This window comes from Apostichopus japonicus, chromosome 9 (assembly GCF_037975245.1).
Source record: "Apostichopus japonicus isolate 1M-3 chromosome 9, ASM3797524v1, whole genome shotgun sequence".
Lineage (NCBI taxonomy): Eukaryota > Metazoa > Echinodermata > Holothuroidea > Aspidochirotida > Stichopodidae > Apostichopus > Apostichopus japonicus.
In genome coordinates this window covers 12,621,570-12,647,717 of record NC_092569.1, presented here as the reverse complement: position 1 = coordinate 12,647,717, position 26,148 = coordinate 12,621,570, and the positions used below count along the sequence as shown (strand labels likewise).

At 38.7% G+C, this 26,148-nt stretch overlaps 1 protein-coding gene across 2 annotated transcripts in view; it reads right to left on the bottom strand.

The window, feature by feature from the left end:
* The window catches only part of LOC139973283 (COP9 signalosome complex subunit 5), a 31,433-nt gene extending 5,960 nt beyond the window's left edge, over nt 1-25,473 (bottom strand). The window contains exons 1-5 of one of the 2 annotated variants that reach the window (XM_071979846.1): nt 25,326-25,473; nt 21,592-21,688; nt 3,946-4,054; nt 2,839-2,964; nt 1,923-2,051 (exon numbers count right to left, since the gene is read on the bottom strand). In XM_071979846.1, the coding sequence (XP_071835947.1) occupies nt 1,923-2,051; nt 2,839-2,964; nt 3,946-4,054; nt 21,592-21,688; nt 25,326-25,362 (498 nt within the window). In that variant the 5' untranslated portion in view covers nt 25,363-25,473. Of the gene's footprint in view, nt 1-1,922; nt 2,052-2,838; nt 2,965-3,945; nt 4,055-6,214; nt 6,433-21,591; nt 21,689-25,325 lie in introns of those variants that run through there. The other variant, XM_071979845.1, reaches the window with a different exon arrangement.
* Between the last annotated feature and the right edge of the window lie 675 nt (nt 25,474-26,148).

Here is a 26,148-nt window from a genome sequence, read left to right as displayed (position 1 = left end):
AGGAGACATTATCTTTCAATAGTTAACCCAGGGCCGGATTTACCAATGGGCAACGTGGGCAGCTGCCCACGGGCCTCCACAGCAAGGGGCCTCCACATACTTCATGAAAAAATATATATATAAGGGGAAATTTGAAGAAAAAAAATTAAATGTAGGCTGACAAATATCATCAATCAAAATCATATTGCGCGCGGTTTACGCCATGCATACGCTTGAAGTCATATTCAATTTTAATTGTATCTCTTTGTGAACGGTAGAAACAGCTAAGTGGTTGTTTTCCCGTTATTGCAAATCACACGTCGGCGGACAAACATGATTGGCCTAATATCCAAATTCATCAATCTCAACGTCTATTTTCTTTAGAACTAGGTTAATGGTTTTGGTTGAAACATTTCAGTACACCCTGACAGTGGCGTCTGTCATCACCTCCCGCTAGGTTTCAGACAGGTATTGCTAATTGATTCTTTTCATGTGCAATGATGAAACAACTGTCTTCTCACCCCCTCTACACACACATACACAGGCCCGTGCGCGTCTGGGCAGTTGGCAATTGGCATTAACATGTTCGTCATGAATCATGTTAGTCCAGTCCAGCTTAAAGCAAGTTTAGGCCCGGGGTGTGACTTTTTTCGGAAAGGTCGAGATAATGCTAATGGATGTACTTGGTGCTCATGGTCACAAACTGTTCTGGAGAACGTTCGTTCAGTAAACTGAAGTTCATTAAGAACAGACTCCGTACTGCAATGGGTCATGATAGGCAGCCTCAGTCATCTGACCTTGATGAGTATTGAATATGACATTCTCAGAGAGACTAACTTCGACAAATTGATCCAAGATTTTGCAAGGGTCAAGTCTCGAAAACTGCCTGGTCTGTAAATATACGTACTGTAAGTATTATATCCATGTTTATATGATTGATCATGATTGCTCGTTCGTACTGAGAGTGAGAGAGGTTGTAGCAACCTTTTTACTTGTACTGAAAATTTTGCAGGCAAACAGGCCTACATACCGTGATGAAAATTCTTCAGAAATCACAAAATTTACTTCAGAAATCACAAAATACTGCACCATTTCGCATCCAAGAACCCTTAATTATTGGAAAAAATCCAATACCCCTCCCCTTACACACCTCCCCCGGGACGGCGATTACTAGAGGGGGGGCCTCCACCACTGAAGGTTGCCTACGGGCCTCCACATGTCTAAATCCGGCCCTGAGTTAACCAATGCTAAACAATGTGAAACCTTACTGTACAGATTGTGAAAGACTAAATACAGTCTATGCACACTGACAGGTACAGTAAGGTCCACCCATACACGAAGACTTAATGTTTCCTCTCAAAACATTGTGTTAAGGTATGGCAATGAAAGGCCAAGCTATGTTTAATAGCAATTAAATGTATTCTTTGCTAATTATTAGATACACTACAATAACATCGAAGGTTGCAGCCAAGCTAAGAAAAATTTACTATAAACAGAGCTAACCATTCCCAAATTCCTACTATTTTGACAACAGATACTGTATACATTTGCCAAAAGTTTTTAATTATTAAGCCCAAAATGTTTCACTGAATAGAGCAATATTTTTACATTTTTATCATAAATTTTTTTTAAAGTTTGCTGGAAACTTTGAAGCTGCAACAGAAGAGGATTTTACTGTACAACGTGTGTGTGAATGAGATAATATTTTGTCTTTGAGACAAATGAAAGTATTATAATATATTAATGCATCTCATCATGTTGCACAACAATACACCAACATCTGTTATTGGGTTAATGCTTCACTTCTGCACAGCTCCACATCTGTCCATAATATGGAAACTGATACATTCTTTAAACACATAGAAACGTTTTCTCTTCCACTAATGAAAGGTTTAAAGACATCAGAAAGAACTGCTTTTACCCCCAGAGGGCTTGAAACTCACCACAATAGCAACGAAAGGCTCTTGAAACTGTTGGTTCAGCATTTGAGTTCCGACGTCGATACCGGATAGCCAACATCCGTAACCAGGGTGACTGTGGTACCAACCAATGGCGTTCTCCAACCGGCCAACCTAGCAGATGGAATTAAAGAGAATACATTCAAAAGTCATTTAACAGTATGATGAAGGCATATGGTAAATGTGAAATGGTAAAGGCATTAATGTTCTTTAAAGGATACCGGTGATGACTATCTCACTGACTTTGCTCAGCTGTTTTAATTATATCCTTTAGCATTTTGATTTCATCGATGGTTTGACCAAATTCCGCAGTAAATAGAGGGAATTTTACTTAATTTAGTTTAGAGACCCAAGGATCAGGAAGCCTTACAGAATTAGCTAATCTGAGACCCTATCTGTCTAACATCATGGATGAACACCGGCTTATTTCAAGCCTTCTCTTTTCCATAAGTGTTTAGAGGATAACGAGGCAGGCGTATGAATTCGCTCCCGGAACCGCCATTTAACGTCCCCATCCGATGGACGAGAGTGTATACCCCAGCATTTGACCACTTTCTAAAATACTGAGGTAGGCAAAGGCACCATATTCAACATCACTTTGTAAAATTTTGGAGTCAAACGAGGCTTTGTAGATTAAAATTGCGATTGAAAAGGTGGTTACATTTTGGCTAAGGAACACAACAACGTCAGTGCCTATCAGTTGCAGCTACAAATGTAGGACACAGTACGCGAATTTAGGGAACGTGTGAAATAACCGTATTCTACCACGTGATAAGGTGAAATATTTACAGAACACTAACACAAACCAAGTGTAAGATGTTTACTATTTTTTAAAGTAAAGACAATCAGTTTACCTACTTAACAGTAATGTGAGGAGTGGTCGTGTTGCACATTAGTTTACCTGTTTGGAACTTTCCATATAAGCTGCCATGTACTCGTATGCTGCTGCTTGGGCATTGACTCTGGTCTCGGTTCCCTCCACGGGCAGAGCAAAGCAATCCATCACTATCATTGTGGCACCATCCACCTACAGTAAACAAAACAAAATAATGTATGTATGTATGTATGTATGTATTTTAGATCCTCCTGCAAAGCAGGAACTCGCGAAGAAGCCTCATTGGCTTATCAGAGCCGCAAGCTGACCGAAGTCAGTCTCTTAGATTCATCTTTTAACATCCATGATTATGAATTGTCAATTGTCAACAACTCTGTAACTGGACTACATACATTAATCTTGGAGGGACTCGAACCAGGGAACTTATGATTGGAAGGCATTGGAAGGCATATGATTGGAAGGCATAATAATCTCATCTCATTATTAGTGTTCTGTAAACAGAATTTTCACAATTCAAAACATTCATAAAAGACGTGTACATAATATGGGACTAGTGAAAGGTTGGATTTCAAAAATTAAAAGAGGTTCAAACAAAGAAAATGATAGTGTATGGACACTGGATTTCAAGGTAAAATTCAAGAGAGGCTTACAAGAACATGAAAGAAGATTATGACTGGATTTCTAAGTGGAGCCCCAAGGTGGTTTACAAGGCATTTGTACTGCCCTTCACTATGACCACAAGTATGTAGTATATAATGTAGGTCATATGAATGCATGCTCCAGGAGTAACATTCATGTGCTGTCATAATTACATAAATTAGTTCACCCTGCAGCTGTACCAGTTACAAACAAGTTCATGTACTCTACTCTCAGTTAACCAGTAACATTTATGGCAACTATGTCGAATACTACATTGAATCACAAAGAGTATTTCCTGAGCTCAGATATAGTTTGCTCTACCACTGCCAGTGTGGGAAAGTTGTCCTACAGACACAATGCTCAGGGAAAAGTGTCTGTGAGACACCCGGACACTATTCCTCTGCCACACCAGCACTGCAAGGTTAAAAATGGAGAAGGCAAGGTTTTTCCTTGATCGCAAAAGGAGATAGTTGGGATGCCAACTTATGTCTGTACACTCCCAAGTCATATTTTATGATAGAAATAACACCTTACCTTCCCCATAAGGAGTCCCATCACCTCTAATGTACCTCCGGACCGGGCATGCATCACCATCTTTAAAAGGGCCAGAGCTGAGATTTTTATATGTTTGAAGTAATGATTGCTGTAACAAAGAAGGGAAAAAAAAGGTCAGAGAAAAACAGAATAAGACTGGCAAGGAAGCCAGTTTGGAATATTTGATATAAATGTGAAATACAATCCCGGGCTAAATTGCTGAATGTTGGACAGTTGGAGAAAAGAGAAAAAAAGTACAACGGATGGAAACCGATACGATCATTATTGGTAAAAATAATGTGACACATATATGCTGTACAGGCATGTGCCATGTGGAAGAAAACAATGGTTCATGCATACTTTTTAGCATTCAGAAATATAAATATATATTAAATATATGTACAGTGGGGCTGAGGTCACATTTTGGCTTGAAAAGGTGAATATTTCTAATGATATCACATGTTGAAGGAAGTGAATGTGATACATGTTTCATTTAAGAACAGATAGGAACATCCAGGCTAGCTCATATAGGTCCACAGTACTAGCAGCTCCAATTCCACAGAGAGAGTTCTACAGTTAACAGAAGAATACGTTCCACTGGATACAACAAATGAAAACGCAATATCGTATTGTTACTTGACCAGTGCAACGGAATAGATGCAGCTTAGCATATTGAAATAAAACAACTAATTAGTACTGGTATCAAACTCTGTGGCTCCTTACGAAAAAATACACATCAAAGATAATGAGAACACAGTACATGATCAAGACATCCTTTCCTAAGGACAGTCTGGATAGCTGTGCCTACGCAACCTTAAATGCCCCAATTTTCTGTAACATAAGACATTCAATTCAAGAACATTAACAAAAAGCACAAACCTTCCCTAGCAGCCTGTAGGGACAATTTTGTAATGCCTCCACACCTCCATATAGACTGTTCTCTAATGCCATTCTTCAATGCACTCATAAGGACAGTTTAAACAGATCCTAAAGCTCAACTTTATCTATTAGAAACCTGATATTCATACTGCTCATAGTCAGAATGAGTGCTTTGATTCGGGACATGACTGCACAGAATTGCACTGGGTGTCCCCAGAATGTCCCTTGTAAATTTAAATTGTTTGGCTAGGCTTGGTTCAATCGGCATGGGTATGATACAGCAACATAACAGCAACATGAAATCTAACATTGCACAAAATGAAAGTCTATTTCTTGTGTGAAAGCATAGCTCAAATAGCCCTAGCAAGGCCTAGCCTATGGGTGAAAGTTCAAGATAAAATGTTTCGGAGTAATTATAGAATACAGGGCCACTCGATGACTCTATCTGAGCATCCGGATGCGTGGATGCTCAGTCTCACCCCAGTATGTATGTGAGTAAAAATTGTCAAAGTCCCAGTTCTTTCTTTTTGAGTGGATGCGCAGATGCGGAGTCAAAAATTTCCTAAGTCCTTTCCTAGTACTTCTGTGGTGGAATTTTAGAGGGCGTCACACATGTACGGATGCCTTTTAAGAACGACAACTATTGATGTGGAATATCTTTGTACATACGGGACTTTCAGTATTTGAAATACGTGATGGTACGAAAATTATCGAAGTCCTTTCCTAGTACTCCCGGGTGGATGCGCGGATGCGGAGTCAAAATGAAATACGTGATGGTATATGGGGAAACTTTCGAAAATTATTTAAGTCCATTCCTAGTACTCCCGGGGTGGATGCGCGGATGCGGAGTCATAATGAAATACGTGATAGTATATGGGGAAACTTTCGAAAATTATCTAAGTCCTTTCCTAGTACTTCCGTGGTGGATGCGCGGATGCGGAGTCAAAATGAAAAACGTCATGGAATTTTAGAGGGCGTCATACGTGTACGACCATGTACAGACACACCGCGCATCCGGATGCTGGGAAGAGTTAATGAATGGCCCTGAATTCTATAATTGTACCAATGTTTCATATGTAAGTTGTACAGAAAATATTCATTAAAGGGCAGAATATGAAGAACACTGGAATAACTTTGATGTTAAACAAAGCTAAAAGGTTACAGGTAGGCCTACTTAACTTCTCAATACAGCCAGTATTAATATTATCAGTATCACCTCCATAACTTTTTGATATTGATACAAGTACCTGTTCCGCGAATATATTTTGCATAATAGCTTACAATTATTGCCAGCTTGAGTTTAATGCAAATGGTAAACAGTACAGCCTAAACTTTACAATTAGCCTACACACATGCCTAACAGCGTTAAAGTGTAATATATGCTCCTCACTCTTTGGACCACGGTTTAGCAGCAAGTACTTCTTGTTGCTGCTGTTTGTCATACTTGTATATTTCATCGATACTTTGAACAGTTTCTATGTTATTTGATACATCCCATGTCTTTCTAGCCATATCGGAATCCATTTTGCCGAACAAATTTCGCGTCAGGAGCCTCGAATTTGATATGATCTAGAACTCACACCGTATCACACAGTGTATAGGAAAACAAAACATACAAGCAACGGAGGGTCGGTCATGACCAACCTGAAGCTATCGTAGGATTCGTCACAGGTTTCATCCCAGGATTCATCACAGGATTTAGTACAGGATTCAAACTCGTCAAAGGATTTATCCCAGGATTCATCACAGAATTCAAACTCATCACAGAATTCATATATATTCATATAAAGGATTGTGTATCTTCTGCACAGTTAAACTATGGAAATCTGATAGTGGGGATATATCTGCATGTGTGGGGATGAATCTAGGGATAGTGGTCTCACTTTCCATAAATTGCACTCGTTATATGTACATGAATCCTGTAATCAAACTGAATCCTGGGAAGAATTCTGTGATGAATCCTGGGATGAATCCTGTGATGATTTTGAATATGATGTGTATCCTTTGAATCCTGTGATGAGATTGAATCCCGTGGTGAATCCTGCCCAGATGAATCCTGTGATGAGTTTGAATCCTGTGATGAATCCCGGGATGAATCCTGGGATGGGTTTGATACCTGTGATGAATCCTGTGTTGAATCCTGGGATATTCAACGAGCTAAGCGTTCCCCAGACAACAAAACGCCACTATAACGGCATTTACGGTAAATTTGAGAATAACTGCTAAGGTCTGGATGATAACGTTGTTGAGATTTACTTTGGGTCCTATAGAAACTTGATCTACATGGACCCTGGCTAGCATTGCGTATACACCGATGGTCAGTAGTTGTGCAGGTCCAATGCCGGCGAGTTTCACACGACCTGCAGCAAACTGATCACCGCCACGCAGTGCTGCCCGAATAACCAACCTGGCCATCACGCCAGCCTAGCCTGTTGGTTCTTGGGTTCAAATAATAGTTCAATAATAATACGCCAGTTCCTGATCATTCCAAATCACGCAGACAAGAATGCATAAAGGCTCCATGCCACAATGACCGTAGTGTATATCCTACTGAATTGCTTCTTTTTGGCATATTTTCAGTATGTTTTTCTGCCTTCATTTGTAAGAGCATATGAAAAGATGATGCGAAAATATGGAGGATTGGAGGTGATATAGAGCAGTTAAGAAATTCTTTGGCTAAATGTGAATAATGCTCCGAGTGAGCAGATGAAGGGTTGGGGTTCAGTATGCTAAACTTGCTCCTCTTATAGCTCAAGATCTAACCGGTTATGGTATGGAAAAGTGCAGTGCCACGACAGGCCATGCCCCCAGATTACATGTGGTGGATGGGTATGCCAGTTGAAAACTTATATTTATGCTTTAGCGGGCCTTGAAAGTGACGATCTTAGTGTGTAAGTCAATGGAACGATTGATTGTGGTACGACAACTGTAAGTTTGGCTAAGCTCGAACGACATTTAAATTGGAACTACAAGAAGGAACGTCGCCCTCTATTTTATTGTACAATCCTGAAAGAAATGTAAGCATTCAATTGTTGACATCTTTCTGTAACTGAAGACATTGCTAACCAGAAACGAAGTAAGAAGAGCGGGATAATTCAAATCTCGTATCCTACGATCCACTCCAAATTGCGTTGAACAACTTTGAAATAGCAACACGTATGACTATCTGTAGCAGTGTGATTATTGGAAACTTTTTTTAATTTATCATGACTAATATTGTGTTTCTGTCATTTTTTAACCACCCCATAGCCATACAGGTCACAAGTAGTTCAGTTCAAGATAAATGCAGTTGCGGTAAGCGAATTTCAAAAGAAATAAATATAGTGAAATCGTCATTATATGGTCTACGCCTTTGTGACACAGACATTCGTTTGCTGTACGTTACTCAAAAATTATTCCTCAGTTATGGAGATATATATATCACGATTTTTTTTTGAGGGGGGGGGGGAGGGGGTGGGGGTGTTCTGTTCTTCACACATAAGAGCAATTTCAAAGTTTGTCATCACTTAGAAAATTGTGTTTGAATTCAAAATACTTTTCATTCCATTTATCGCATTGCATATATATATATATATATATATATATATATATATATATATATATATATATATATTATGATGGAATCAATGTTGTTTCTAAAGTATTTTAAGACAGTATTTTACGTTACTCATGTTGTTTACGTGAGTTTTTTGTTCGGTTCTGTCCTATATATAGGTTTTCTTGTAGTACCGTACATTTTAGAATAATGAGTAGGCTATATACGTGTAAGAATAATAAGTTAATGGATTGTTGCCCGGTGATTCTGTATATTTGTATTTTAATAATTCTTAGCAATGCACTTTGCATCATCACTGGTGAGTAGCTATAAAGGATATCAGGGCGGCCTGTTTAAGAGTAAGAGCTGACGCTGTGGGTCCTTATTATCAATCCTTTCTACTAATTTGTACTGGACGCAAATCCACGAATGTAGAAACCTTCTGCTTCTTCTCGGTCATCTTACATGACTGAAAGTTGTGATCCGTTGGCTCAAAATGCCTGAGCCAATCCTTCGAGGTGAAGTTGGGGGACATTGGGGGCCCTGGTTGGGTAATGAACCACTAAAACCGCCAATTGATACACCTCTGATGGTTATATCACGTTTATATAATGTTATATAGGTAATTAGCTTCAATTCATTTCAGCTGGGGAATATGAAGACCATATTGGCCTATATAACCTATCTCGGTTCTGAAACAGTAATTACGGTCACTTCAACTTGTCTTTAGGATATGTGTTCGGTAAAGGTGAAAGTATAATTGTAAATTGAGACCGGCTGCTTAAATATGATTTAAAAATCTCATAATTTACTGGCATTTATCAATGTTTTCAAATGAGACCACGACAGAGCTAACAAAGTCCTATATATGTCAATTGAATTTGCCATAGGTCGATTCATCAGGAATTAAGGCACTGTTAGGCGCAACGCAGACGCAGTAAAATGTCCGGCGAGAGTCTTGGCTGATTTAGTCCTCTCATTCAATTCAACTATTTCACCGTTTTGTATTTCTTCTCAAATAATTTCTTTTTGATTTCCCTCCTAACCAGGCAGCAAGTTTCTACGACATATATGTGTAGCTTATATTCTCGCTGCTGTAATATTGGTTTATTATAATATTGTCCGAAAATGTTGATTGCACAATTGAAATATTGAAGGGATTTGGAAATTTGTAAGGGGAGTTCCCATTTTTTTTTCTCTTTGGCAATATCGTCCCTCTTTCCTATGACTGTCCTATGACAAAAAATTCCCATTTATGTTGTTATACTGTTATATTGCTGTTCACTTCTCAAGCGTATAGGCTATACGTCAGTGAGTCTACAGAACTGATTGTTATAGGTTTACTGTAGCTTGGAGCTCTTTCACCATAGGTCGATCTTTTCTTTTTGTTGTTCTTTTTGATCCGTTACTACGACTTGTTTGTTATACTCTGCACCCAAATTTACATCGTTTGCAGAATTACCGTCTTTTTTTGTTGTTCTGTATCAGGAATTGTCAGTATACGGAACCATTGTCAGTGTGAAAGCAGTTAATATCCTGTTTGTAGCCTTTATATATATATATATATATATATATATATATATATATATATATATAGAATTGCGTATACACCGATGGTCAGTAGTTGTGCAGGTCCAATGCCGGCGAGTTTCACATGACCTGCAGCAAACTGATCACCGCCACGCAGTGCTGCCCGAATAACCAACCTGGCCATCACGCCAGCCTAGCCTGTTGGTTCTTGGGTTCAAATAATAGTTCAATAATAATACGAGTTCCTGATCATTCCAAATCACGCAGACAAGAATGCATAAAGGCTCCATGCCACAATGACCGTAGTGTATATCCTACTGAATTGCTTCTTTTTGGCATATTTTCAGTATGTTTTTCTGCCTTCATTTGTAAGAGCATATGAAAAGATGATGCGAAAATATGGAGGATTGGAGGTGATATAGAGCACTGCAGTTAAGAAATTCTTTGGCTAAATGTGAATAATGCTCCGAGTGAGCAGATGAAGGGTTGGGGTTCAGTATGCTAAACTTGCTCCTCTTATAGCTCAAGATCCAACCGGTTATGGTATGGAAAAGTGCAGTGCCACGACAGGCCATGCCCCCAGATTGCATGTGGTGGATGGGTATGCCAGTTGAAAACTTATATTTATGCTTTAGCGGGCCTTGAAAGTGACGATCTTAGTGTGTAAGTCAATGGAACGATTGATTGTGGTACGACAACTGTAAGTTTGGCTAAGCTCGAACGACATTTAAATTGGAACTACAAGAAGGAACGTCGCCCTCTATTTTATTGTACAATCCTGAAAGAAATGTAAGCATTCAATTGTTGACATCTTTCTGTAACTGAAGACATTGCTAACCAGAAACGAAGTAAGAAGAGCGGGATAATTCAAATCTCGTATCCTACGATCCACTCCAAATTGCGTTGAACAACTTTGAAATAGCAACACGTATGACTATCTGTAGCAGTGTGATTATTGGAAACTTTTTTAATTTATCATGACTAATATTGTGTTTCTGTCATTTTTTAACCACCCCATAGCCATACAGGTCACAAGTAGTTCAGTTCAAGATAAATGCAGTTGCGGTAAGCGAATTTCAAAAGAAATAAATATAGTGAAATCGTCATTATATGGTCTACGCCTTTGTGACACAGACATTCGTTTGCTGTACGTTACTCAAAAATTATTCCTCAGTTATGGAGATATATATATCACGATTTTTTTGAGGGGGGGGGGGAGGGGGTGGGGGTGTTCTGTTCTTCACACATAAGAGCAATTTCAAAGTTTGTCATCACTTAGAAAATTGTGTTTGAATTCAAAATACTTTTCATTCCATTTATCGCATTGCATATATATATATATATATATATATATATATATATATATATATATATATATATATATATATATATGTATATATATATATATATATATATATATATATATATATTATGATGGAATCAATGTTGTTTCTAAAGTATTTTAAGACAGTATTTTACGTAACTCATGTTGTTTACGTGAGTTTTTTGTTCGGTTCTGTCCTATATATAGGTTTTCTTGTAGTACCGTACATTTTAGAATAATGAGTAGGCTATATACGTGTAAGAATAATAAGTTAATGGATTGTTGCCCGGTGATTCTGTATTTTTGCATTTTAATAATTCTTAGCAATGCACTTTGCATCATCACTGGTGAGTAGCTATAAAGGATATCAGGGCGGCCTGTTTAAGAGTAAGAGCTGACACTGTGGGTCCTTATTATCAATCCTTTCTACTAATTTGTACTGGACGCAAATCCACGAATGTAGAAACCTTCTGCTTCTTCTCGGTCATCTTACATGACTGAAAGTTGTGATCCGTTGGCTCAGCCATGCCTGAGCCAATCCTTCGAGGTGAAGTTGGGGGACATTGGGGGCCCTGGTTGGGTAATGAACCACTAAAACCGCCAATTGATACACCTCTGATGGTTTGTATCACGTTTATATAATGTTATATAGGTATTTAGCTTTAGTTAATTTTAGCTAGGGAATATGAATACCATATTGGCCTATATAACCTATCTTGGTTCTGGAACAGTAATTACGGTCACTTCAACTTGTCTTAAGGATATTCGGTGTTCGGAAAAGGTGAAATTAATTGTAAATTGAGACCGGCTGCTTAAATATGATTTAAAAATCTCATAATTTACTGGCATTTATCAATGTTTTCAAATTAGACCACGACAGAACTAACAAAGTCCTATATATGTCAATTGAATTTGCCATAGGTCGATTCATCAGGAATTAAAACACTGTTAGGCGCAACGCAGACGCAGTAAAATGTCCGGCGAGAGTCTTGGCTGATTTAATCCTCTCATTCAAATCCAACTATTTCACCGTTTTGTATTTCTTCTCAAATAATTTCCTTTTGATTTCCCTCCTAACCAGGCAGCAAGTTTCTACGACATATATGTGTAGCTTATATTCTCGCTGCTGTAATATTGGTTTATTATAATATTGTCCGAAAATGTTGATTGCACAATTGAAATATTGAAGGGATTTGGAAATTTGTAAGGGGAGTTCCCATTTTTTTTTCTCCTTGGCAATATCGTCCCTCTTTCCTATGACTGTCCTATGACAAAAAATTCCCATTTATGTTGTTATACAGTTATATTGCTGTTCACTTCTCAAGCGTATAGGCTATACGTCAGTGAGTCTACAGAACTGATTGTTATAGGTTTACTGTAGCTTGGAGCTCTTTCACCATAGGTCGATCTTTTCTTTTTGTTGTTCTTTTTGATCCGTTACTACGACTTGTTTGTTATACTCTGCACCCAAATTTACATCGTTTGCAGAATTACCGTCTTTTTTTGTTGTTCTGTATCAGGAATTGTCAGTATACGGAACCATTGTCAGTGTGAAAGCAGTTAATATCCTGTTTGTAGCCTTTATATATATATATATATATATATATATATATATATATATATAGAATTGCGTATACACCGATGGTCAGTAGTTGTGCAGGTCCAATGCCGGCGAGTTTCACATGACCTGCAGCAAACTGATCACCGCCACGCAGTGCTGCCCGAATAACCAACCTGGCCATCACGCCAGCCTAGCCTGTTGGTTCTTGGGTTCAAATAATAGTTCAATAATAATACGAGTTCCTGATCATTCCAAATCACGCAGACAAGAATGCATAAAGGCTCCATGCCACAATGACCGTAGTGTATATCCTACTGAATTGCTTCTTTTTGGCATATTTTCAGTATGTTTTTCTGCCTTCATTTGTAAGAGCATATGAAAAGATGATGCGAAAATATGGAGGATTGGAGGTGATATAGAGCACTGCAGTTAAGAAATTCTTTGGCTAAATGTGAATAATGCTCCGAGTGAGCAGATGAAGGGTTGGGGTTCAGTATGCTAAACTTGCTCCTCTTATAGCTCAAGATCCAACCGGTTATGGTATGGAAAAGTGCAGTGCCACGACAGGCCATGCCCCCAGATTGCATGTGGTGGATGGGTATGCCAGTTGAAAACTTATATTTATGCTTTAGCGGGCCTTGAAAGTGACGATCTTAGTGTGTAAGTCAATGGAACGATTGATTGTGGTACGACAACTGTAAGTTTGGCTAAGCTCGAACGACATTTAAATTGGAACTACAAGAAGGAACGTCGCCCTCTATTTTATTGTACAATCCTGAAAGAAATGTAAGCATTCAATTGTTGACATCTTTCTGTAACTGAAGACATTGCTAACCAGAAACGAAGTAAGAAGAGCGGGATAATTCAAATCTCGTATCCTACGATCCACTCCAAATTGCGTTGAACAACTTTGAAATAGCAACACGTATGACTATCTGTAGCAGTGTGATTATTGGAAACTTTTTTAATTTATCATGACTAATATTGTGTTTCTGTCATTTTTTAACCACCCCATAGCCATACAGGTCACAAGTAGTTCAGTTCAAGATAAATGCAGTTGCGGTAAGCGAATTTCAAAAGAAATAAATATAGTGAAATCGTCATTATATGGTCTACGCCTTTGTGACACAGACATTCGTTTGCTGTACGTTACTCAAAAATTATTCCTCAGTTATGGAGATATATATATCACGATTTTTTTGAGGGGGGGGGGGAGGGGGTGGGGGTGTTCTGTTCTTCACACATAAGAGCAATTTCAAAGTTTGTCATCACTTAGAAAATTGTGTTTGAATTCAAAATACTTTTCATTCCATTTATCGCATTGCATATATATATATATATATATATATATATATATATATATATATATATATATATATATATATATATATATATATATATATATGTATATATATATATATATATATATATATATATTATGATGGAATCAATGTTGTTTCTAAAGTATTTTAAGACAGTATTTTACGTAACTCATGTTGTTTACGTGAGTTTTTTGTTCGGTTCTGTCCTATATATAGGTTTTCTTGTAGTACCGTACATTTTAGAATAATGAGTAGGCTATATACGTGTAAGAATAATAAGTTAATGGATTGTTGCCCGGTGATTCTGTATTTTTGCATTTTAATAATTCTTAGCAATGCACTTTGCATCATCACTGGTGAGTAGCTATAAAGGATATCAGGGCGGCCTGTTTAAGAGTAAGAGCTGACACTGTGGGTCCTTATTATCAATCCTTTCTACTAATTTGTACTGGACGCAAATCCACGAATGTAGAAACCTTCTGCTTCTTCTCGGTCATCTTACATGACTGAAAGTTGTGATCCGTTGGCTCAGCCATGCCTGAGCCAATCCTTCGAGGTGAAGTTGGGGGACATTGGGGGCCCTGGTTGGGTAATGAACCACTAAAACCGCCAATTGATACACCTCTGATGGTTTGTATCACGTTTATATAATGTTATATAGGTATTTAGCTTTAGTTAATTTTAGCTAGGGAATATGAATACCATATTGGCCTATATAACCTATCTTGGTTCTGGAACAGTAATTACGGTCACTTCAACTTGTCTTAAGGATATTCGGTGTTCGGAAAAGGTGAAATTAATTGTAAATTGAGACCGGCTGCTTAAATATGATTTAAAAATCTCATAATTTACTGGCATTTATCAATGTTTTCAAATTAGACCACGACAGAACTAACAAAGTCCTATATATGTCAATTGAATTTGCCATAGGTCGATTCATCAGGAATTAAAACACTGTTAGGCGCAACGCAGACGCAGTAAAATGTCCGGCGAGAGTCTTGGCTGATTTAATCCTCTCATTCAAATCCAACTATTTCACCGTTTTGTATTTCTTCTCAAATAATTTCCTTTTGATTTCCCTCCTAACCAGGCAGCAAGTTTCTACGACATATATGTGTAGCTTATATTCTCGCTGCTGTAATATTGGTTTATTATAATATTGTCCGAAAATGTTGATTGCACAATTGAAATATTGAAGGGATTTGGAAATTTGTAAGGGGAGTTCCCATTTTTTTTTCTCCTTGGCAATATCGTCCCTCTTTCCTATGACTGTCCTATGACAAAAAATTCCCATTTATGTTGTTATACAGTTATATTGCTGTTCACTTCTCAAGCGTATAGGCTATACGTCAGTGAGTCTACAGAACTGATTGTTATAGGTTTACTGTAGCTTGGAGCTCTTTCACCATAGGTCGATCTTTTCTTTTTGTTGTTCTTTTTGATCCGTTACTACGACTTGTTTGTTATACTCTGCACCCAAATTTACATCGTTTGCAGAATTACCGTCTTTTTTTGTTGTTCTGTATCAGGAATTGTCAGTATACGGAACCATTGTCAGTGTGAAAGCAGTTAATATCCTGTTTGTAGCCTTTATATATATATATATATATATATATATATATATATAGAATTGCGTATACACCGATGGTCAGTAGTTGTGCAGGTCCAATGCCGGCGAGTTTCACATGACCTGCAGCAAACTGATCACCGCCACGCAGTGCTGCCCGAATAACCAACCTGGCCATCACGCCAGCCTAGCCTGTTGGTTCTTGGGTTCAAATAATAGTTCAATAATAATACGAGTTCCTGATCATTCCAAATCACGCAGACAAGAATGCATAAAGGCTCCATGCCACAATGACCGTAGTGTATATCCTACTGAATTGCTTCTTTTTGGCATATTTTCAGTATGTTTTTCTGCCTTCATTTGTAAGAGCATATGAAAAGATGATGCGAAAATATGGAGGATTGGAGGTGATATAGAGCACTGCAGTTAAGAAATTCTTTGGCTAAATGTGAATAATGCTCCGAGTGAGCAGATGAAGGGTTGGGGTTCAGTATGCTAAACTTGCTCCTCTTATAGCTCAAGATCCAACCGGTTATGGTATGGAAAAGTGCAGTGCCACGACAGGCCATGCCCCCAGATTGCATGTGGTGGATGGGTATGCCAGTTGAAAACTTATATTTATGCTTTAGCGGGCCTTGAAAGTGACGATCTTAGTGTGTAAGTCAATGGAACGATTGATTGTGGTACGACAACTGTAAGTTTGGCTAAGCTCGAACGACATTTAAATTGGAACTACAAGAAGGAACGTCGCCCTCTATTTTATTGTACAATCCTGAAAGAAATGTAAGCATTCAATTGTTGACATCTTTCTGTAACTGAAGACATTGCTAACCAGAAACGAAGTAAGAAGAGCGGGATAATTCAAATCTCGTATCCTACGATCCACTCCAAATTGCGTTGAACAACTTTGAAATGGCAACACGTATGACTATCTGTAGCAGTGTGATTATTGGAAACTTTTTTATTTTATCATGACTAATATTGTGTTTCTGTCATTTTTTAACCACCCCATAGCCATACAGGTCACAAGTAGTTCAGTTCAAGATAAATGCAGTTGCGGTAAGCGAATTTCAAAAGAAATAAATATAGTGAAATCGTCATTATATGGTCTACGCCTTTGTGACACAGACATTCGTTTGCTGTACGTTACTCAAAAATTATTCCTCAGTTATGGAGATATATATATCACGATTTTTTTGAGGGGGGGGGGAGGGGGTGGGGGTGTTCTGTTCTTCACACATAAGAGCAATTTCAAAGTTTGTCATCACTTAGAAAATTGTGTTTGAATTCAAAATACTTTTCATTCCATTTATCGCATTGCATATATATATATATATATATATATATATATATATATATATATATATATATATATATATATATATATGTATATATATATATATATATATATATATATATATTATGATGGAATCAATGTTGTTTCTAAAGTATTTTAAGACAGTATTTTACGTAACTCATGTTGTTTACGTGAGTTTTTTGTTCGGTTCTGTCCTATATATAGGTTTTCTTGTAGTACCGTACATTTTAGAATAATGAGTAGGCTATATACGTGTAAGAATAATAAGTTAATGGATTGTTGCCCGGTGATTCTGTATTTTTGCATTTTAATAATTCTTAGCAATGCACTTTGCATCATCACTGGTGAGTAGCTATAAAGGATATCAGGGCGGCCTGTTTAAGAGTAAGAGCTGACACTGTGGGTCCTTATTATCAATCCTTTCTACTAATTTGTACTGGACGCAAATCCACGAATGTAGAAACCTTCTGCTTCTTCTCGGTCATCTTACATGACTGAAAGTTGTGATCCGTTGGCTCAGCCATGCCTGAGCCAATCCTTCGAGGTGAAGTTGGGGGACATTGGGGGCCCTGGTTGGGTAATGAACCACTAAAACCGCCAATTGATACACATCTGATGGTTTGTATCACGTTTATATAATGTTATATAGGTAATTAGCTTCAATTCATTTCAGCTGGGGAATATGAAGACCATATTGGCCTATATAACCTATCTCGGTTCTGGAACAGTAATTACGGTCACTTCAACTTGTCTTAAGAATATACGGTGTTCGGAAAAGGTGAAAGTATAATTGTAAATTGAGACCGGCTGCTTAAATATGATTTAAAAATCTCATAATTTACTGGCATTTATCAATGTTTTCAAATGAGACCACGACAGAGCTAACAAAGTCCTATATATGTCAATTGAATTTGCCATAGGTCGATTCATCAGGAATTAAAACACTGTTAGGCGCAACGCAGACGCAGTAAAATGTCCGGCGAGAGTCTTGGCTGATTTAATCCTCTCATTCAATTCAACTATTTCACCGTTTTGTATTTCTTCTCAAATAATTTCCTTTTGATTTCCCTCCTAACCAGGCAGCAAGTTTCTACGACATATATGTGTAGCTTATCATTCTCGCTGCAGTAATATTGGTTTATTATAATATTGTCCGAAAATGTTGATTGCACAATTGAAATATTGAAGGGATTTGGAAATTTGTAAGGGGAGTTCCCATTTTTTTTTCTCCTTGGCAATATCGTCCCTCTTTCCTATGACTGTCCTATGACAAAAAATTCCCATTTATGTTGTTATACAGTTATATTGCTGTTCACTTCTCAAGCGTATAGGCTATATGTCAGTGAGTCTACAGAACTGATTGTTATAGGTCTACTGTAGCTTGGAGCTCTTTCACCATAGGTCGATCTTTGCTTTTTGTTTTTCTTTTTGATCCGTTACTATGTACGACTTGTTTGTTATACTCTGCACCCAAATTTACATCGTTTGCAGAATTACCGTCTTTTTTTGTTGTTCTGTATCAGGATGTGTCAGTATACGGAACCATTGTCAGTGTGAAAGCAGTTAATATCCTGTTTGTATACCCTTATATATATATATATATATATATATATATATATATATATATATATATATATACATATATATATATACATATATGTACATATACATATGTATATATATATACATATATATATATATATATATATGTATATATATATATATATGTATATATATATATATATATATATATATATATATTTATATATATATATATTTATATATATATGGTGAAGTCCATACCACGTAGTTCCAATCTCGCCATGTTGCATTGTTTGCAGATGTTCTGTTTTTTTTTTAAATATAAAATAATATAACAAGACTTTTACATGTGAGCTCTTTCAAGAACGAATCTATTGAACGGAGTTGAGAGTATTAAATACAACTCAATCTCATTCATGTTGTGCACCTCAATAATACAACCTCTATTGGTTTACCAACTCTTAAGTGATCCAATGCCCCCCCAAAAAAAATACTTATTTGAAAAGTCTCTAGCATTCCCGACGATATGAAGACAAACATGGATTTAAGAATAATATTCATTAAAAAATATTAAAACAAATATAAAAAACACGAGAAACGAAAAATGAATCCCTATTTTGCCGTTTTACCCTCGACGTAAACACGCCGGATAGGTGAAGTGTCTGCCCATGTACCGGCAGTTGGCATTAATTAAACAGAACGGTGTACCGAATACAGTGTTTACACAAAAGCGAATAAATTTCGTAAAATATTGAACACATATCTAAAGATGTATATGACGGTTTCAAGTATTCAAGCTTTACTTTAATGGTTATGCCCCCCCCCCCCCTACCTCGGCATTTGTGTGTTAATTTACGAAAACAATCATCGTGATATTTCGTGAAAAGACTAGACCATTTACAGAAAACAAATTTCACAAACAAGGATTTTCTACATATAATCGATAAGAGTCTACCATTGTAAACATCAAATGACGTTTACTTTAATTTTATAGTAATCAATTAGCCTAATTGCACTTTAATAATACACAAACATGTAGCTTCATGTTTTAAATGGCAGTTTTGTGAAAACAGAGCTTAACTTGCTTTATTTATTTATATATACATTGTTGCTATTACACGACACAAAATTTTTCTCTTTGTGAAATTTAACTTAATTAACGTGATTACATATTACAAACGTCGACAAATGATTTTACTAAATGAAATAAATAAGGTATATATCTACACGGATCATTAACAATCCTTCGAAATGGATCTGACATCAAACCACTGAAATTGGACAAAACTCAACCGACCCCCCAAAAAATGAAAGAACTGAAAGTTTATTTCTTTTATTAACTAGCACCAGAATGTATGTCATATCTTAATATATACATTGCAGTGAGTAGTATACTAAGAGACTACTTTTGCTAAGCACTGATATGCACGGTTCGTAAATTGACAGAGAAATATATAGTCAATATATATTTAACAACTGTGGATAAAATGCAATAAAATGAGAACTGCCGCATGTCATTTGCACAATGCTGGATCAAACTGCGCCAAAGTTCAATACAGGGGAACTTGAAATGCAGCTATTGGTCAAGACAAATTGGTGGGGACACGTTATATCATGTCCCCACTACTGAAAAAGTTGGTGGGGACGTGTCCCGCTGTCCTCACCAGGATGCCCATGGTTTGGAGGCTGTTTATCGTGGAACGCCATTTTCATGCTCAATGATATGATGTGATATCTGCTGTTTGCTTTACAAATTCGAATAATTTTGTCACTGTTCCTCTTTCTCTTCCCGTTTTCTTGCCGTATTTTCTACTCCATCCTTTTCTCCTTTTCTCTCTTTCTTCTTTTTCTTTTCCTTCCTTCACCTCGTTGAAGTTGGCAAGTGTATACAGTTCCAAAGCTATTCAACAGCAACAAAACGTTATTTTGTGTATGTCTGTTGTGGGGTGAAGTTAGCGCTATGAGCTACAAGTTCCAATGCGTAAGGTGGGGGAAAGGGGCTAGAAATAATGTGTGGGTCAATTCTAACTCAGTTTTCGGTCGTTAATTGTTGATGTAGCCTACCAGGTAAAAGGTTGAAATGACTTTAACAATTTCAAATTTAATAATTTGATTTATTACGCCATTTGGAGCACATAACATAGGCTATAATAGAACATTACTGGCAAAAACTAGGGGGGGTTGATTGTGTGGGCCAACCCCCCTCTTCAAAAAGTGGGGGGGCGTTAAAAAAACCCAACCCCCCCCCTGTTTCTCCGCCACTGATGCAACCTAAAATGCCCCAATGTTCTGTAACATAAGACATTCAATAACATTAACAACAAACACAAACCTTCCCTGGCAGCCTGTATGGACAATTTTGTAATGTCTCCGCACCTCTATATACACTGTTCTCTCATGCCATTCTTCAATGCACTCATATCGACAGTTTAAACAGATCCTAAAGCTCAACTTTATCTATTAGAAACCTGATATTCATACTGCTCACAGTCATACTATCAGAATAAGTGCTTTGATTTGGGTCATGACTATGCACACAGAATTGCACTGGGTGTCCCCAGAATGTAGGCTCATAAATTTACATTGGTTGGCTAAGCTTGGTTCAGTCAGCATGGATACAGTATGATAAATCAACATAACAGCAACATGAAATCTAAAATTTCACAAAATGAAAGTTTATTTCTTGTGTTAAAGCATAGCTCAAATAGTCCTAGCAGGGCCTAGCCTTTGGGTAAAAGTTCAAGATAAAAATTTTCATATGCAAGTTGTACAGAAAATATTCATACATGGGCAGAAATAAAAGAGAATATGAAGAACACTAGAATAACATCAATTGATGTTAAACAGAGCTAAAAGGTAAGGCCTACTTAACTTCTCAACACAGCCAGTATTATTAGTATCACCTCCCATAACTTGTTGATATTGATACAAGTACCTGTTCCGCGAGTATATTTTGCATAATAGCTTACAATTATTGCCAGCTTGCGTTTAATGCCAACGGTAAACAGTACAGCCTAAGCTTTACAATTAGCCTACACATATGCCTCTATATACTATATGCTCCTCACTCTTTGGACCACGGTTTAGCAGCGAGTACTTCTTGTTGCTGCTGCTTGTCATACTTGTATATTTCATCGATACTCTGAACAGTTTCTATGTTATTAGCATGGGCGTCAATCCAGGGGGGGACGGGGGGACACGTCCCCCCCACATTTCGATGGATGGGGGAAACAATATCAAATGTCCCCCCCACAAATTTGGAAAAAGAGTAGTGTCGTGGCTCTATTTGGTTACGGCTTACACATCTTAGGATTCATATCCTCGAATATCACTCAATGTTGCTGAATGGAGAATTCCACCCAGATCTCGTGAGTTGGTACCCCGAGCTCTCCAAATCTCTTAAGCTTAGTCTGCCTTTATTTCGAGGCCAGTTCTATTCGTCGTCGGTTGAAGGGTATAGACAAATATTCAAGTTGATGAATCCAGTGGTACGGGCTATGTTTGGTGAAGTCGAAGCTCTCTTGCGGTTGCTCCTCGTCTCCTCCGCCAGTTCGACGGAAGCCGAGAGATCTTTTAGTGCTTTGAGGCGTTTGAAGACAAGGCTACGGAGCACCATGACTCAACAGAGGCTGAACCATGTGATCGTGTTCCATATTCACCGCGCAGGGACGTCGTTAGAGGGGGTGTGGGTGTGTCTCACCCCCCAAGCCATGGTAAAACTGACGCTAGTTGGAAAATTGGAGTGCGACAGTCGGAATTTCCGACTGTCGCACTCTAGTTTATCTAGGCCTTTTCATGTAAAAATTTTTTAAAATTTCGGTCAAAATTGACCTTTAACCTGTCATATTTACCACGTTTTCCTTGCCACTTTGGGAAATTGTTTCTCGCGATTATTATACTCCACCGTACAAAACTTCTTATGATTTTGAATACTACAAAAAAATGCCTAATAGAACTACCGTCATAGGCGTAGGAGCCCAATTTGTTTTGTGGGGGGGGGGGGGGGGTTGTAACGACTTGCCCGAAAAATATAACCAAAATTTTTCGCGCGCTACGCGCGCAACACATATGATCATGTGCATATCATACAGGCATGCATCGGTTTTTACATCGCATGCAAATAGCATACAATCATTTTCCGTCTTATTACCCTTCCGTATTGGTGATAATTGTTGGGTAATAATAATAATATCAGTATAACCACTGAAAAACACATTGCAAATTATCCAAAAAGCTATCAGCATATTGCCCGAATTTCACAAAAATATTTGGTTGGGGTGGGGGGGGGCCAATAAGTTTTTGAAATGAGTGCCAGTGGGTACAAATGTATCGCAACAAGTCCGTAACAGAAGTGCAGTCGCGAAAGATTGGGTTTTCTGACTGGCACTGACCGTATCGTTGACGAGTAGCGGGAGGGTGGGGGGTACAAAGCAGCAGTTGGAATTTTCTGGCTTCAAAACCGATTTTCAGCCACTACACCCCCCCCCCCCCAATCATCAGGCCTTAGCTACGTCCCTGGGTACATGGTGGTTACATAGTACGCTCCGACCAGATTTCACCCGATAACCAGATGCAAATCCACCTAGCAACCGAGGTAACTTGCTTGAGGACTCCAACGAACAACCACTGATTTATTTTCATGCCTTCATCACTTTAGCCACCACTCACATGGGACCTATTCTAAGTCTGACGATACATGCGCATGTGTGAGGTCCTGAAAACATAATAAAAGTTGTTTGTCTTGCTATCCTTGTTTTCAAATTTCATGTAAATGTATTCTCGTAGACCTAGCAACCTGGTTTAACATGCTGGCGCCAAATTTGCGCTAAGCTCGCTATACGAACTCGGATATGGGCTGTGCCTTATTAGTTAGTTATTTAAATTATTAATAATGGCGTATGAGGAAATGCACCATTTTGTGGTATGACTCCCAGGACAGAAAGTCGAGAAACTCACATGCAGTCGCGGCGGATAGCTTCCTTCGCCTATATGTCCGGGAAATTTTGGGACATCGTTCCTATAGACCAGGGGTGGGCAACCTGCGGGCCACATGCGGCCCGCCAGTGATTTTTTTGCGGCCTGTGAGATGTCTCAAGAAAAAGAAAAAAATCAATCTATTTTGCATCATCACCAGCTAGCTGCTTAGAATTTATCTGCACTTATGATGCTGTCAGGTTGGTCTATTATCACCATTAATTATCAACAGGACTGTATTGACATTATGGTTTTGTGAATACAGATTAAGTACACACACCTATTGCTTGAACGTCCCCGGAATCAAAGGTTTGAAATCAGCAGCAGGCCGTTGGTTAGGTGCGGCCCTGTCAATCTTTCACTCCTAAAATCTGGCCCATTCATTCAAAAGGTTGCCCACCCCTGCAATGGGCCTATATCTGAGGCCCTGGGGTCAGTGGCGTCGTGCCCATTGGGGCCCGGGGGGCACAGCCCCCCCCCCAAAAAAAAATCAAAGGTGTCATAAAATTTTGTCATAATTTAAAAAAAAGTGTTTTCGAAATCGAAAAGTAGACTAAATATTCAATTGCTCTTTGATGGTCGTTGCGGATTTTCCACACACCTCAAAGACGACATATCGGGATTAGTAATGCCATTACCTTTGAATATGTTTGTCCTAAGCTCGCGTTTGATACAGTCTCAATTAACCTGGAAAATAATCACTTCGTTATCGCGCGTTTTACCTTAGGTTTCGCTACTTTCACTTTTTCTGCCCATGTTTTCAAACGGCATGGCTTTTTCTTCACCCAGTCACCACTTCTCACGGGCATGGGCGGCAAGGGCGGCGGAACCGGGGCGCACAGGGGGCACGTGCCCCCACTTTTCCCCAGGTTAAAAATGTGCCCATTTTCTACATAAAAATTGAGGTGTCTCAAGTTAGCAAGAGGCCAGGGAACCAGAATGAACACTCGGGAAGGGCCTTTTTCCGGCCATCTGAGGGGTTTGTAAAACCAAAAATTTTCTACTACGCTCTGCGCCAACCGATGGTGGCGCTCCGCTCAGATAGTCGTGCATACAACTTTGCAACTCCTGGCTACGCCTCTGACTCTTAGTGAATTTCTGTGGGTCAATCTCAAAGCTATTTCGAATGAAACAAATTTGTTAAGATATTAACAAGAAATAAACTCTAATTCGGAAGATTCCTACATTAGCAATTAGCATGATTTCGCCTCATTTTGTCTCAAAAGAAAACTTGTTCCTTGTTTCCCAATTTGCACATTGGATATTGCAGTGCTAGTATGCATATTTTCCTTGAGAGGGGGTGGGGGGGGCGTTGATGGAGTGATGTGTGTACACAAATAAGATAATACAATAAGAGTTGTAAAGGGTACTAAATATAAGGCTGCATCAGTCCAATCGAATTGCTGCAAAGTGCCCTTTGATGTCGGTGCCCCCCCCCCCCGATTAAAAGTGCTTCCGCCGCCCTTGATGGGCGGTGATCATGGATCAGCCAACACGAAAATGTTTCGATATCTTAAATGTTGGGCGCTTCTGGGAGACGAGGAATTGGTAAACTTAGGAATAAATGGCGATCACTTCCTTCGAGAATATTTCCCAAAATAAAAAATTGCCGGAAATTTTTATCAATTTTAGGGGTGTTGCTTTCTGCCATAATGCACGGGAAGTGCCGTTTCCTGCAATCTGAGGGGTCTGCCAGAAGAAAAATTTTCTTGTACGCTACGCGCCAACCGATGGTGGCGCTCCGCTTAGATAGTACTTACGGCCGGAATACTCGAATCGATTCCGTCCCCCCCACGTTTCAAATCGGATTGACGCCCCTGGTTATTAGATACATCCCATGTCTTTCGAGCCATATCGGAATCCATTTTGCCTAACAAATTCGCGTCAGGAGCCTCGAATTTGATATTGTCTAGAACTCTCACCGTAGGAAAACAAAATGTACAAACAACCTAGGGTCGGGTCATGTGACGTGCAGCCAGGTGCTTATACTGTATTATTTACCCCTTTGTCATTCGACGAGCTAAGCGTTCCCCAGACAACAAAACGCCATTATAACGGCATTTACGGTAAATTTGAGAATAACTGCTAAGGTCTGGATGATAACGTTGTTGAGATTTACTTTGGGTGCTATAGAAATTTGATCTACATGGACCCTGACTAGAATTGCGTATACACCGATGGTCAGTACAGTAGCGGAGCTAGGGGTATTGGTCGGGGGGGGGGGGGGGCGAGAATGGTCTGTAGGGGCGCTTTCGACACTATCAGAGCCGATACGGCTCTGGACACTATTAGAGACCCTGTCCTACTATAGGGTCTCTAGACACTATCTAAGCGGAGCGCCACCACAGGTTAGCGAGGAGCGTACAGAATTTTTTTGAGGTACTCCCTAACCTCGCCGGAAATGACCCTTTCCGGGCCTTGCTAATTTGCAGATAAACGAAGAATAAATAGGTGTCATCGCCATTTTGTCAGAAAATTACACCAACAAAATGTTTCAAATGTCAATAGGTATTTGAGAGCGCAATAAAAAAGTCAATAATCGCGAATAAGTAAAAAGTGGTAAAAAGCTGAAAAAGGCGCCATCAGTCCATTTGAGTCCGTCGGGGGGGGGTGGGGGCCTCCGCCCCTCTGACTGTATGGACGCTCCGCCA